General features: G+C 37.4%; 1 protein-coding gene across 13 annotated transcripts in view; it reads left to right on the forward strand.

The window, feature by feature from the left end:
• Nucleotides 1-15,922, forward strand: part of SUPT3H (SPT3 homolog, SAGA and STAGA complex component) — a 285,459-nt gene that overhangs the window by 226,008 nt on the left and 43,529 nt on the right. For all 13 annotated transcript variants that reach the window (XM_082049036.1, XM_082049035.1, XM_082049030.1 and 10 more), the window contains 4 exons: nt 1,455-1,567; nt 2,187-2,294; nt 2,768-2,956; nt 6,240-6,350. In XM_082049036.1, coding sequence (XP_081905162.1) covers nt 1,455-1,567; nt 2,187-2,294; nt 2,768-2,956; nt 6,240-6,350 — 521 coding nt within the window. The remainder of the gene's footprint in view (nt 1-1,454; nt 1,568-2,186; nt 2,295-2,767; nt 2,957-6,239; nt 6,351-15,922) is intronic.

Here is a 15,922-nt window from a genome sequence, read left to right on the forward strand (position 1 = left end):
CGCTTAGAAAATGGTAGAGAGACCCATGCACAAATTCAATTGCATAATATGAACTCAACTAGACAGCACATAGTAAAGTCCATGCAGAACACTTGTTCAAAGCTAACACTAAGGCTATTTTTGCTTATTTTCTTTTATTTTAGTAAAAATTGAATCTATTGATATGTTTGGAGTAGTAAACCCTTTTTACTGTGATATAAACCCATGAAAACTATGTCACAAGAGAATAAACCTGGAAGAGACTTCAAGAAGCCTGTTCTAACAGTATATATTAATAATTACAAATCCATATATTTCTGTGCACTTTTAAAGAAAAGCAAAAGAAAAGGTCCATCAAAGGTTCAAATACTACACGATTACAAATTTAAATTGTAAGGAACATTTTGTGGTCCTGCTGTCGCCTTCACACTTTCTCTCTTGCTTTGTGTTTTTTGGGGTTCTTTTTGGGGTTTTTTTTTAGCTCTTCAGCAACCCGGTGTAGCCTTCTCATTCCCTCCTAGAAAAAGAACCAATTTTTACACTCATTTTCTGTTTAACACCTGACTTCTCTTTAGCTTTTTAGTCCTCTTTGAAGACTCTCTTTGAAAGGACTGTTTCAAATTATTCTCCCACCTTGTATTTACTTCATTTTGGTTGTCCTGTCTTCACAAAGAGCCCTCATTAAGACCTCTATGTTACTAGTTCCTTTCTGTCCAAATCTCAACAGCTTGCTGTGGTCATCTTGTCCACTACTGACCTAAGATAATCCTTCTTTTTTCCTCCTTTTATGCTCTCAGAAAATATCATGTTTCTTTGTCCCATATTTTTCTCTGTACTTTCCCTAAGTGATCTCATCCCTCAGCAGTGTGAAGTTCTCATGTGAATGTTGATCATTTGCAGATCTAAGTCTATCCTTATTTCTTTATATCCAAAGCACATTTCAAAAACACTCGTCTAAAAATCATTTTGGCCAGATTGTCAGCACCTAATCCCTGCATGGTTAACAGAAGGACTTCATAGTTCTTCTCTCCTTCTTCATTTGTCTTTGCCATCATTAACAATATTATATCATTTTATCTGGGCATGGATTTGTGTTGATTTCTTCTAGAGCTTTCTGTCATTCATCAAAGATGTGATACAATCATATTATTTCTTTAACAATAATATATTCAAAATTGGATTTGTCCCGTCTTCAGTCCTCTGAGATAGATCCTTCCTTGTTCTGGAATCTCCCATATGATTAACTGAGTGTTTTTGTCTTTACTCCATGCTGCTTATGGGTCTCCAAAATGCTACGTACAAAACAAGAGTTTTTTCCCTAATAATTACATTTTGATAATCCCTTCCTTGGCCAATCAAATCACTTTCACACTCCTTGTTTTGCATTTGCCATATTTTCTATGACTGGAAGAAGTGGATTGTTTTGGTCCACCTGTTGTTAACTTATCATTTTCCCCTGTGATTTTAACTAACAGCAAAGAAAGCATCCAAGTTCCGCGACTGGTTGGACTGCAGCAACATGGAAATAAAGCCAAATGCAGTTGCAATGGAGATTTTGGCATATTTAGCATATGAGACTGTGGCACAGGTAAGGGGATAAGCCTGATTGAACACTGGTTAAACAAAATGAGTTAATTACTCTTGGATGTACTTCGGCCTCAGGTGAGGGTGTTGTAAGCCACTTCATCAGCTTGTAGGCACTACTTCAGCTAACCAAGCTAACCGGATTCCTGTCTGTCTCTCAATTTACTGTTTGACAGAAACGTACTATACTGTATTCATCCAGCTGATACACACACAGAAATGTCTTTTAATGGTTACAGAGGAGAGTGGAGTCCAGCACGAACTTTATTCAAGTCCAAACTGAAACCACATACTTTGCTACGTGACCTTTGGCAGTACGTTGAGGCTCATTTGACCCCATTGCACAATTGGATTAAACAGCAGGATTTCCTGGAAAACAAAATGCTACCTTAGTGCCAAGCTGAGCTCTCTTGAGTAGACAGATTACTCCATATATTTACAGAAGTGGAAAAGGAAGGTTCCTTAGGCTGAAATATCTGAATACTTTTGTTTTCGGCTGAGAAGCACTAAGAATAATCTGCCTCAACCTACAACTCCTCTCTCTCTTCATTTTTACAATGGCACTTGTAGTAAGTAGCCTGTCAGTAAACCTGCCTGTTTATCACCTGTTTTTGCCCCTCCAGTTGGTGGACTTGGCCCTTTTGGTTAAGCAGGACATGGCTCCCAAAGCTGGTGACCCATTCAGTCATGCCATATCTGCCACCTTCATACAGTATCACAACTCTACTGAGGTAAATAAATCTTGCTTTTTCACATGCTGATGTATTTGGTGTTTTATTTTTCCATGTATTTGGTAGTTTGTTGCTTTCAAAGTAGATGGTCTTGAGTCTGGTATTAATATAGGCTTCTGTTATGGAGTTTATTAACATGGAAGTTACAGATGTAGACGGAAAGACATTAAATTGTAGCTCCAAATGTAAAATTCTTAGCAGCATCTTTATATTTACATGGAAATTCTCTTTTCTTGGTTGGAAAGTCCTTCTCTCTGTCTTGAATGGTCTCTGTATTGCAGATTAAAGTTGTCAACAGTGACAAATGCAAGAAGTGTTGTGTTGCATGCATTACTGCGATTACAGTATAGTAACTTCTAGAATGAGCAAGTTTAATGCTTTATTACATCTTTTCTAACAGTACATCTAAGAATACAATAATTTTTTTATGTGTTTTGATTATATAATTGCTGTTTGACGTCTTGCTTTTATAGCCACATCTCTTAGGGCAATCCACAAGTGTGAAGACTGGTCTTGAGTCTCCTGAAAACACACCACCTCCTACACCCACACCCCCAGCATCATCAGGACAGCAACATCTTGGGAAAACCCCATCAGGAGCCCTGGGGAATGGAGGAATTGGACAGGACTCTACCAAATCCAAACAGAGGAAAAGAAAGAAGGTATTTGGTGCACCATCCTAAAAAACAAATAACAAAACAAAACAAAACAAACAACAACAACCAAAAAACATAAAAAGAAACAAACAAAAAAAACCAAACCAAAACAACCAAACCAAACCAAAACATCTTCAGGAAGTAACATGTCTCATTTTAAATATTAATTCCAACCTTTATCACATGTCAACTAACAATGTTATTGCAGGGCTGATGTGTGTGGTTTGGTGTTCTTTCTAACAGAACTAGACTAAAACTTTCCAGTAATTCTTGCAAGCTCAATTTTCATAAAATCATAGCATCATTTTGGTTGGAAGAGACCTTCAAGGTCATCAAGCCCAACCATTAACCTCACACTGTCACTAAATCAGATCCCTAAGAACCTCATCTTTTAAACCCCCTCCAGGATTTGTGACTCCACCACTGCCCTGGGCAGCCTGTTTCAATGCCTGACAACCCTTTCCATGAAGAAATTTTTCATCATATCCAATCTAAACCTCCCCTGCCACATCTTGAGGCCATTTCCTGTTGTCCTATGAGTTGTTACTTGGGAGAAGAGACAACACCCTCCATGCTACAACCTCCTTTCAGGCAGTTGTAGACAGTGAGAAGGTCTCTCCTCAGCCTCCTTTTCCCCAGACTGAACAGCCCCAGGACCCTCAACCGCTCCTCATCAGACTTGTGCTCCAGACCCTTCACCAGCTTCGTTGTGCTTCTCTGAACTTGCTCCAGTACCTCAAGTTCTTTCTTGTATTGAAGGGCCAAAAACTGAACACAGGATTTGAGAGGCAGCCTCACCAGCACTGAGCACAGTGGGAAGGTCACTGCCCTGGTCCTGCTGGCCACACTAGTGCTGATACAAGCCAGGATGCTGGTGGCCCTTTTGGCCACCTGGGCACACGCTGGCTCATGTTTAGCTGGCTGCCGACAAGCATCCCCAAATCTCCCTCTGCCGGGCAACTTTCCAACCACTCTTTCCTGAGGCTGTATTGCTGCCTGGGGTTGTTGTGACCCAAGTGCAGGACCCAGCACTAGGCCTTGTTGAACCTCATACAATTGGCCTCAGCCCAACGATCCAGCCAGTCCAGATCTCCCTGTATGGCCTTCCCACCCTCCAGCAGATCAACACTCCCACCCAACTTGGTGTCATCTGCAAACTTTCTGAGGGTGCACTAAATCCCCTCATCCAGATCATTGATTTTGTTGAGGTAACAACTGTTGCTTCTAAGTTGAGCTGCTCCTCTACAGCCACAGCAGTAGACACCATCCCAAATAAGCATCCCCTTCTCTGACAGTAGCAGCTAGCGTAGGCTTTGAGGGTCAAAGCATAAACAAAATATGCAAAGAGGTGGTTGTGATTTTCCTGCTCCCAGCAGCCTTAGGCAACTGCTGCCTTTGCTCATAACAACTTTGCCTGACCTGCTTTACTTTTATACCAGTTGCTTGCATTCAATCTAAATATTTGTTTACTTTGCATAAAATATGGATGTCTCATATTCAGCGTGTGAAATGTAAATACTACAATTCCTGTCTTCTGTTGCAGATCCTTGGTAATCTATCTGAGAGGGATATATGTACTTTAAAACCACAAGGGGAATAGATTTGATTAAATAAACTGGGTAGGAAGCGCTGTGTTAGTCGTGTAGGGCTTTTTTGGAAAAGTGTGACGGCAGTACTCATTTGGCTGCAAAACAATGAAGTGGCTTGTGATTTTCTCATGTGTGTTTTTATTCTCCTAAAACAAATACTCATTTTTCACAAAGTTTAACCACTGATTTTTACGGTGACAGATAGAAAAAGATGTATTTTCTTCTTCTAGTGTCATCAGTTCTATTGATACTCCTAATACGTTCAACTTTCTTTCTGCCCTTATATACTTCTATACTCCATTTAGAAAGCCTTTAGTGAATTCTAAAAAACACTCTCAAAGCTTTTCCATTTTCCTCTTCATTTTTATATTCCGTTCGATGATGTTTTGTTTCTGTGGCTGATTTCCATTATAATTCCTAGGAACAAGAATTTATCTGGAGATGTAGTTTTATATAAATTATATTTCACTTGTGAGTTTATTTTCAATTCTTAGTGTTTCACTTAATACCTTTTCAAATAATAATTATATTCTAAAAAGTGCACTGTTTTAATAAAATGTTCCCCTGACTTATCCAATTTGGGTGGGTATGACTGAGGCATTGAGACAAACGAGTTAACTTGATGCAGAATGTTATTCTTAGTCCACAAAGGCCCAGTCCAGCAGAAAATATTTGAGTTTCATATTCTGTTTATGAATGTCAATCAGCAAGGGAAGAATCTGCCATCATATTATGAATAATTCTGTGTGTACACACACAGGCTCCAGTAGACTCGGCACTCTTGAAAATGAAACATTTTGTAAGTAATATTCCAAGTTTGACAGCATTAGTGCATAGTATAAATGAATAGGGGGACCATATATACGTGTATCTGAAATTTCAGTGTATAATGTAAGTTTTTGTCATTCTTAGTACGTTCAACTAATATCATTTTCATTAATTTATTACCAAGCAGCCATCATTCCGATAAGTTGTCTGAATTCTGGCAATTAACTGTGTATAGATGGAGCCTAACCCAATATTTCAGTTTGACTAGCAAGGAGAAAGACTAAATTTTCTTCTAAAATCCTGGGGATATTTTTGTAAAATCAATGGACAAATAGCAGTGAATTCTTATTTTTCCTATTTACAGTCCTTAGTCCAAAAAGTCATTTTAAGTTTTGAAAACATTCCAGTTTGAGGTAATTAAAATATTTTACATCCCTTTAACACCATTATGTCACATGTTTCATCTTGAAATTTCAATCTCATACTTCTCAATGGTGATTTTAGTGTCAAATTGCTTTCCACTTGGGTACTTGTTCAATATTTCCCCCATCCCTTGACATCATAATATGAGCCTGAAATGTTTTAAAAATAGTTCCTGTGGTTATTGCAGTATGACTTATATGACCTTTTCATTTTAGTTTGTACATTTTCTGCTCTTTTCAATTGCAACATACAGCAGCACTAGGTGAAAGATTTAAGAGGACAAATATGGTGTTCTTTGCGTCTCTTAAGCAAAGTTCATGTAAAAGTCCTCTTTGATTTGTTAATAGCTTTTTTTCTCTAATGTAGTGTGTGGCACCAATGATGTGTATCCTCAGGAAAAAAAAAAAAAATAAGGTCCATTTTATAAAGGTTTATTTTTGTACTTTATGCACTGTAGGTCTGTTGTGTGTTTTTGATTTAGTAACAATTTATGTGTTTTTCTGTTGCAGAGCACTGCAGCCTGTGGTACCGAGGCTCAAAGCGATGCCATCCAGCCCAGCCACATCAGAGAGGCCATTCGACGCTATGGCCACAAGATTGGCCCCCTTTCCCCATTCACAGTACGTAATAACAGAGTTATAAAAAGTTATATTTATAATCTTAAAGAACTTTGATTTTCAAGTGGTCAAATGAAGAAGCTTTGGAATTGTTGAGAGCAATTTGTGGTGACTGTAATTTTCTTTATAAAAGTGGCATAATTCTCTTGGGAAATAAAACTCAGTAATTTCTGTCTCTTTTTGGAAGGACAAAAAAGTTTTTTTATTCTTTTAAATATTATTTTCTTTCAATTACAAATTATGCTTTTTTGTTAGTGCTTGAATTTTCTGTTTTTGCAAAGTTTAGGTTTACAGTTATTTTAAATTATATGTATTCCAAGATGGTGAGGAGCACTTTATATTCTAAAATTAGTTGTGTGTCAGATACTGCTCCTATTGGAAGTTGAACTCTCAAGTGACACATTTACGGTTGGAGAAAGAAGAGAATGGTTTCTTTAGACAACTTTGAATCTCCACTAAAATGTAATAGAACTGAGCTTGTGGTAAAACACTGATGGGTTATGAGGTTTCGCCATCATTTTTTCTATGCAAATTGCAAACCCATTGTTCAGAGCAGCCAAACAAATTATTTATTTAATATTCTCAGCTGATAAAAATGTGAAAGTAGTCAGTCCCTCCAATGTCATAAATTGGGGTTGTTTTCCTCTGATATGCTCTTTTATGTGGCATATATCCTTGCTTACCTCAGAATATCTACATTTAGGAAAGAATGAATGTCAAAGAAATCATTAAAACAAAACAAAACCAACCAAACAAAAAACCCCACACCAAACTACGTCTGAGCTCCCAAGAAAGAAACTGTCCAATTTTGGAGGGATTTTAGGAAACAAAAATGATTCTGAATTTGGAGGAAATTCATCGAACATAAAAATTTTACAGAAGTGTATGAAGTTCACAAATATCAACATAAATAAACAAGTGGGACTTGACCTCAGAAGCAAGGAACGAGAGAAAATAAGAATAAATGAGTATGTGAAGTTATAATTTTCCTAGTGTCAAAACTTATCGATGCTTTTATAAATGCCAGGAAATATTTGGTTTATTAACGATAGTTGATATGTAGTCATAATAAATTATCTTTACATAATTTTACCTCTCTTGCCACTCACAAATGCTAGATTAATATCGTATAAAGCATACCATAGAATTTCTAGTCCTAACTACAGAAGTGTCTTTAGCAGGAATTTGCTAAGACATGTCCCTGACCCTCACTCAAAGTGGTTTAGTTAATTATTGACAAAAGTTTGAAATTTTTCTGCAGACACAAGATATAATAAAATACTTTGTATTGGTTTGGATTTTTTTTTGTTAATGTCCTTCAATCTCATGAAAATCCCAAACAGTACAACTTACTGAACAATTTTATTTGTTGACATTACCTGCCGTAAATCTGGCTGATGAGATGAGTAGATCTTGTTCCCCATAAACAAGCCAAGAAAGAGAAAGGGGATCTTTGGTCATCTTCTAGATACATACAAATGTTGTAGAGCTGTAATATGATCCCTTTTTTAATGAGAAAGTTCAGGAGAAGAGTGAAGTCCAGGCAGACCTTACTGCAGCCTTTCAGTACTTAAAAGGGGCCTGTAGGAAAGATGGGGACAGACGATATAGCAGGACCTGTTGTGGTAGGACAAGGGATGATGGTTTTAAACTAAAAGAGGGAAATTAAGGCCAGACATGAGGAAGAAATTTTTTAAAATAAGTGTGGTAAAATACTGGCAGAGGTTGCTCAGAGAGATGGTGGATGCCCCATCCCTGGAGACATCCCAGGCCAGGCTGGACGGGGCTCTGAGCAACCTGATCTGGGTGAAGATGTCCCTGCTCATGGCAGGGGTGGCACTAGATGAGCTTTGAAGGTCCTTCCAACCCAAACTGTTCTATGGTTCTATGAAAAGCATTTTGAGAGATATTATAGAGTATGCATTTAGGTCTGCCAGTCTGCCCGCTTTTCCTGTCAGAGCCCTTATCAGTAGTTTTGGGGATGAACACTGCTATCACAGTTGTCAAAAAAGAAAGTCCCCCAAACTTCCTGGAAGTTCCTTACAGATGCCAAATGTATGAATGTGGATTGATGCTTCCTTTGACCTGACCTTTTCCTATTACCAGCCTCTCACACTGTTGTACTAAAAATACTGTCTCTAGGCATTTTGGACAGTACTGCAATGATGCTTCTTTGGAATGACTTCTGCCTCCTCCTGCTGCCTCTGCTTTCACAGTAGCTTCTTTGTGTGTGTGCGTGACCTGCCAGATAGGATGACAGAACCAGGAGGAAAAGTGGCTTTACTCGATGTGCTTCTTGTGATCCTGTGGTGACACTTCAAAAACTGCAGAGACAGAAATGCTGAATGGGCATCTGTCATTAGAATCAGTGAAGTCGTGCTTTCGGATGTTTCCACCTAAGGGTCATGTAAAGAAGTTAGGAATATACCTTTGCATATCATCTCTTCCATTTCTCTTAAGCCTGTTGATCATTCTGCCACATCAGATATGATTTTATTGTCAATAGGTGCCCTCACGGAGTCTGTTGGAGGTAAGGAGGAAGGATCTTTCTGCACATCTAGATGTTTCATGCTGTTTTCTGATGGCATTTTGCCACTCATGTTAGCAGTCCTGCTACAGAAGCAAGGAAAAGAATGAGTGTAGCTCTCTGAAGAAACAACCATTTTTGTGTTCAATACAGTTCCTAAAATGGATAGATTAGACTGAACTTTAAGTGAAAGACTTAAGACTTTCAATAATAAGACTGCAAGTCTGCTAATGCCGAAATGCTATATTACTCCAGTATAAGTTTATGATAGTTGTACAAGAAGAATCTAGAATCAGCCTTAGAAACCTAACCGTGTACTTATTTGTCCTGAGTACCATGACATGTCTTAGGAACATACAGGGAATCTCATACCAGGAATAAAAGGCAAAATAAGTTATCCAAAGTATTCAACAATATTTTTTTGAAAACAAGAGCATGTTACTGCTCCTGATTGCTGACCATTGAGAAAAGATTGGGAAAGAAAAAGGAATAACTTTGAGTCCTTTTCTATCTTCCAAAGTAATATTACATGAACTTCAGCACAGTACAATTATTGGAATTTAACGAATTATTTTAATTTTGTAAGCCTATGTTATTCTGAAGTTTTCTTGGATCTGTGACTATTGAGCAGTTAGGGGGATTTATAGAAGAATTTTACCCTTGCTGTAAATTAGTTAGAAATAGTAGACAGCTCTGGACTATATTTTCATTTTAAATAATTTCCATCTCATTCCAGACAGGCATATAAGGCAGAGGGCAAACATTTTCATTTAGGAGATTATTTTTAATTTAGCTAGACTTGGGTTTTGGCTTTTTGCCATGCTGCCTAGTGTGAGGCATTCAGTAGTTTTCCTGAAGTTCACTCTGCATCATTTTTAATATTTATGATTTAACAACCTTGGGTTTTGAAAGGCTTTATCATCTGTACAAATGGACTGGGTTTAAATCAGCAATACATCATGAGAAATTAATAAAAATCTGGACCTGCAAAGTATCTGATAATATTTCCCTATTTAAAATTATGGGATGCTATAAAATCAGTGTTCTCTTTATGAAAAATCCCATGCAAGTGATTGCATTTTAAACCAAAAGCAGAAGAGAACATTCTAACTGCCTTTGATACTAAAATACAGATTTAGTCACTTTCTTTATTTCTTTTTTTTTTCTTCTTGTGTTATAGTTTTTAATATATATATATATATTTTTTTTTTCCTCACCTTCTTATTGTTTCTCACCTCTGGTGAGCCAGGACTTCTCAGTTCTTAGACTAGAGCTAATTTCTATGTTGTCTGGAAACTCATCCTCAGTGGTGACAAGATCTATCCATAACTGCAGAGACAGGTGAAGGTATCGGCACTTGGACAACGCCCTCAGACACATGGTGTGAGCTGTGGGGTTGTCCTGCGCAGGGACGGGAGTTGGACTTGATGATCCTTTTAGGTCCTTTCCAACTTAGGACGTTCTATGATTCTATGAAAGAGAAGAGCAGAAACAAAGCAGAATTTCTTTGAATAAGGATCCCAGGATGCTTGCTGCCTGTGAGAAACCCTTGCCATATAGAATTCCTCCTGGAACCCATGGCTCCTGGGCTTGTGTGCCAACTGTCTGGGCATACAGACTGATTCTGGCCGTGAGGAAACCAAAGCACATTATGGGATAACAGATGTTCTCTGATTCCTGGGATCTGTGTATATAAAAAGGAATCAGGGAGGATTCCACAGTTTCTAGGTTCTCCACTGTAAAGTCCAAGATTTTAATGCTGAGCACAAGTCTTAAGGAGCAGCTGAGGGACCTGGGCGGGTTCAGCCTGGAGAAAAGGAGACTGAGAGGAGACCTTCTCACTCTCTACAACTGCCTGAAAGGACGCTGGAGCATGGAAGGGGTTGGTCTCTTCTCCCAAGTAACAAGTGATAGGACAAGAGGAAATGGCCTCACGTTGTGCTGGGGAGGTTTAGATTGGATATTAGGAAAAATTTCTTCCCTGAAATGGTTGCGAAGCATTGGAACAAGCTGCTCAGGGCAGTGGTGGAGTCGTCGTCCCTGGAGGGGTTTAAAAGACGTGTAGATGAGGTTCTTAGGGATGTGGTTTAGTGCCAGTGTGAGGTTATGGTTGGATTTTATGATCCTGAAGGTTTCTTCCAACCAAAATGACTCTATGATTCTATGATAAGACTCTTGCCAGCTTCATTCTTTTAGCGTTGAGAATGACTTGACCCAGGCTGGTCTATGTTCAAAATGCTCCTAAGGGTTGTAAGCCTCTGGTTTTGCATTCTGCCGCAGTTTGAAGCATACACGCTAGAAACCTGCTATTGTTGAGCTGTACTGATGTGATTCATCTTTTAATTTTGGTTTCACGGAATCTTCCTGGTTTTGACTGCTTGAACCTTGATGGAACTGAGGTGAACCTCATCAGTTTTAGTTGCCAGATGCAAGCATGCTTTCTTTCCAAAATCACTGGATTTCTGAAGGAGATCATGTGAAGAACTTGTATTTTGTAGAACACTTCACAATACTAGTGTTACTTCTAAAATGCAAAACTTGAGGGTAAAAGTGCAAGTTTTATCTTTTGCCACTGAAAAACTCAGTCCCATAAATAGAATTTAGATTTTATTTCTGTTTAAAAAGCAAATATGTGAGAATATTGTGTTAAAAAAATACATATTCTTTTGGGACTATTTTCTGAGGATGTTCTCTTGGGACTATTTTCTGAGGATGGTTAATATGTATTTCTGAGGCACAAACAGTGATATTTTCTGACATCTTTCCCTTTTTTGCTGTTTCGTTATGACTGTCCCTCTTCCATCTGATTTGGTGATAAGTGTTCCTAATCAGGCAATTTTGGAAAAAGAGTTAAGCTGTGTGATTTATTCTTTAGCAGCATTTGATGGATGTTGGTTTGAACAAAAAGAGCACTTTGAAAGTTTTATAATCATATGGTAAATTAGAACTAACATGAAACTAGTGAAAACAATCTGTATGCATTTATTTTGACCTTAATAACTATGTCAAAATGACTAACATAATTAGAGCATCTAGGCTTTGCCTCCAAGTGCAAGCCACAATGGAAAGCAGCAAGTGTACTCTGGATTTTTCTGCATTGTATCATGTCTAAGGTAGTCTAAGATATTTTATCCATATGTTCTCTACTGACACTATTGGGTGACACTCACTATTGCCCACTTTAAAATATGGTCCAGACTTTCAAGGAGCAGAAATAGAAATAACTGATTTTAAAAATAGCACCATGTAATTTGGCAAGACAGGAAAGAGCAAATTTTCATATCTTGTAGCATGACCTGGGTACATCCCTCTTTCTTCATGAAACTTTGCTTCTGGACTCTTACTTTACAACATGGCAGCATCATTGATTTCAATATGATTCAGGATTTAAATGGGATGAAAATCAATACCAAACCAAATTATAACAAGCTCAATAATTCCACAGACTGGCTAAAAAAGTAAAATAATAATGATAATTTTTTAAAAATAAAATAATGATAATATGTTATATTTAGATTACTCTGAAATAAGTTAATCTCCATAGAGCACATAGTCTTGGCTGGGCCTTTAGGTATAATCCTACTATTCATCTGGGTATTAGTCTAATAATGTTTAGTATGATGAAGTGTTCACAAAAATATCAGAGGAAAATTTCTTACCAAGCATACAAGCATAATGTCTTTAGAGAAATTACTTTAAGTGGTTTGAATTGATTGTATTTTAACAGTTGGAGCAACAAGCAGTAAATAATTCTTCAAAAATATTAATTCTGTTATCAATATATAGTGATTACCTGAAAGCTTGATCTGAAGAGTTGCAAGTAGTACATGAACAGTTTGTAAATGGTACTTGCGACCATGAGACAACAACTCTAGGAAAAAGTGCAGCTAGCATCCTCTGCTCTGAAATTAAAAGCACAGTGGTCAGCTACAACACTGGAAAACCACAGGCAAAAACGCTTCCAAAACAGATTCTTTGTTCCCTCTAGTTTATGCTAGTTCTGAAATGATTTTATTTTGTGTTTAGTTAAAGAGAAACTGAGGTTATAAGTGTGAATTGTAATCTTGCACAGACCTGCGGAAGACAGTGGCCATTATTCAGCAGTGTATGTATGTGTAAATGGAGCATATTGAATGAACAGAGGGTATAACCAACATTTGTTTGGGTATTTACTTTTTGGGGGAAATACTCCTTCAGGCTCCAAGTAATTTCAGTATGAAAAGAGTTGCTAGTCTAAACCTTCTCTTGTTAAAAATTTCAGTCTCATAAAATTGCCCAAGCATCATAAAACAATGAATATTTACAAAACCATGTTTATGATGCTGCTTGTGACATTCCCTGCTCAAAGAATATGTAACACCAGAGAATGCTTTTTGGCAGAGACATTATTTGGGCCTCATACAGCCCTGTCTATACTCTTATAGCTTCTTTAATAATAAATGCAAGTATTCCATGTAGACTGCAGTATATTACACCTGCATGTAAATAATAGAGTCTCACAATCAAATAATATACTTAGCCAAAACTTTTCACTTCTTATATTTTAAAAGTGCTAATTATTGATCCCGATTGAGCTCAGCTTTTATGTGAATGCTTAAGTCCATTTCTGTTGCAAAAAATACTGAAGTTTGTCGCAAACCTTTAGTAATTTCAATTTAATAAAGATTATATTGACTCTACTGATTTCCTCTAGAAAACAGAATTTGTGGACTATTTGCAAAAGACCTGGCAAAGCTGAGCCTGTGTGAGACTAGAATAGCAGATGAGGGGATAGAACGAAGAGAGGGAAGGTTTGAAAATATAAAGAGTAGTGTGGCTATATTATATTTGTGGAGATAAACAGAACAAACAGAACATTTTGAAAAGCAGCATTTTTAGGTGTGTGAAACTTCAAGAAAAATTCAGCTTCACATCTGGTCTGCAACTTGCTTTTCTTAACTGAAAGAAATTTCTTTATGCATATTTCAGACCAAAATAATAGTGAGAAGAAGTTTTGGGATAAAGCCTTCAATAACTGCTTCAATATACACAGTGTGGATACATTACATCTGTATTTTTCTAAAGCACTTCAATGATAAAAAAAATTTGAATGCTGCTTCCTAAAGAAATTAAGCAAATTAAAAAATCTCAGATATTTAGCATCCTGTATATTATATAGTGCCCGTATTGATATTCAGAAACAATTGATACTGATTTTGAAGAAGTCAGGGTGTCATTCCTAATAAGTTTTCAAAAATGAAATGTATGTATTTATGTCAAAAGGCGTTTGAAAACTTTTCATTCAGTTACACATTCAGTTTCTGCTGTAGAAAATGTCAAAATGACATTTTTCATTGTTTCTTCTCATTTTGAAAGAAAAACGTGTTTTATTTCATTAAACAACAGCTATATTCTTATGACGTCTTTGTCTATACTTCAAGCTATTGTCTGTAGTTGTTATTTTACAGTGTTAACACTGCGTGTTTGAAAAATATGAGTTATTATTCTATAAAACCAGTAGGAAGTCAAATCTCAGTTTGGAAATCTTGTTCCCTTCTCCCCCAACCCCCAACCCAAGGTTCCTCCTTTCAGATTTATGAAAGAAAACATTTCTTTCTGTAAAAGGTTATTGTATGCCAGCATCTGGAAGTGTTTATTTCAGTGGCGTGTAATCTATCTGTGGATTTAGTTAGCACCAGACCCCCTTTTGTGTACTCCTGACTTAAAATTTTTATAAATGATCTTGTTGAATATGTGCCAGTGTGCACATGGTTTGGCTGATTGCTGCATATATCCTTTACCTGCCAGTCACCTTTGATTTATATTCCTTCCCTTCTGCTTTTGCCTTCCAAAAATGGTGCCACCGAACTGTCCTCTAAATCATCTTATTGGATAAATTACTCCAAGATGAGATGGTACGGTTTTGGCCAACTCCTCGACAGCAGGCATTCCTATAATCCATCCTTGCCCGCTCTGTGCAGAGCCATTCACAAAAAGAGAATGAACAGGGGAAATCAGGCTCCCTCTTCAACCTCAGCACTATTTCTTCCAGTGCTATTCAGAAATGCAAAATCCAACATTTGATTTATAATATAGAGCTCTCAAGACCATCTCAAGACACATAAACTGTTTGAGAATCTTCTGCATGCCCTCTCCTGAACTGAACTTCTTCATTATATGAGTTTAATCCCAAAAATATGGTTATACAGTTTTCTCCCGGAAAGATTTAAATGTGAAAGAATAGCATATTTAAGAATATTTTAAAGCATTTCATTTGGAATAGATCATACAGTACACATGACAGTTCTTTCCATGATAAAAATCCCCATTGGTTTCCTTAAACTGAACAGCTAATGCTCCGTCAGAATAACAACAGTTCTGTAAGTTTTACTTAATGACATTACTAATTTGGAGAGTTTTATGAAGTTTCCTGGAGAAAAGCAGGTGGCTTGGCAGTAATTTAAAAGGTTCACAATTTGTGGTAGCGGTTTCAGGGGGTTTCATGTTTCTGAAGAGGGAGACCAAACTGCGTATTGCTTAAGAGTGTCTGACACAATGATGTATCATTTTGGACTAAGTTTCCAGAAGTTCGTTGGTCATTAAATGTGCTGCTTGACTTTATACTGCAGTTTCCCAGCTGTCTCCATTGGGGGTAATCTTAATGCTCAAAGAGAATTTATTAATGAAGGCATAAGCTTGCAGTACTGACGAAACAGTAAGTCGCCCAGATGATTCTATTAAACATAGATTTTTAGATAAGACAAAAATGCCATTTAAGTAGATTTGAAAAGAACTGGCCCATTTTCTGCAGAGCGCTGGGAAAGTATTTACAAACGGTCTGGATAGTATTGGATATCCTGTGGGGACATTTAAAATTCTAGGATTGCACATACATCAGTGTCTTGCTGCACAACACAGTACATGAATTGTTGCAAGCGGCGCGCGGGGCTTTCAGGCAGTATAGATGTGGTTCTGTTGAGGTAGGAGATACTGGCACGGCGTGACTTTGCTAATGTAGTTTGCACAGCCGCGTGCAGGGTGGCTACTCCATTGTGTTTCTGCCTGTTCA

The sequence above is a fragment of the Streptopelia decaocto genome, assembly GCF_964273445.1.
Source record: "Streptopelia decaocto genome assembly, chromosome: 3".
Taxonomy (NCBI): Eukaryota; Metazoa; Chordata; class Aves; order Columbiformes; family Columbidae; genus Streptopelia; species Streptopelia decaocto.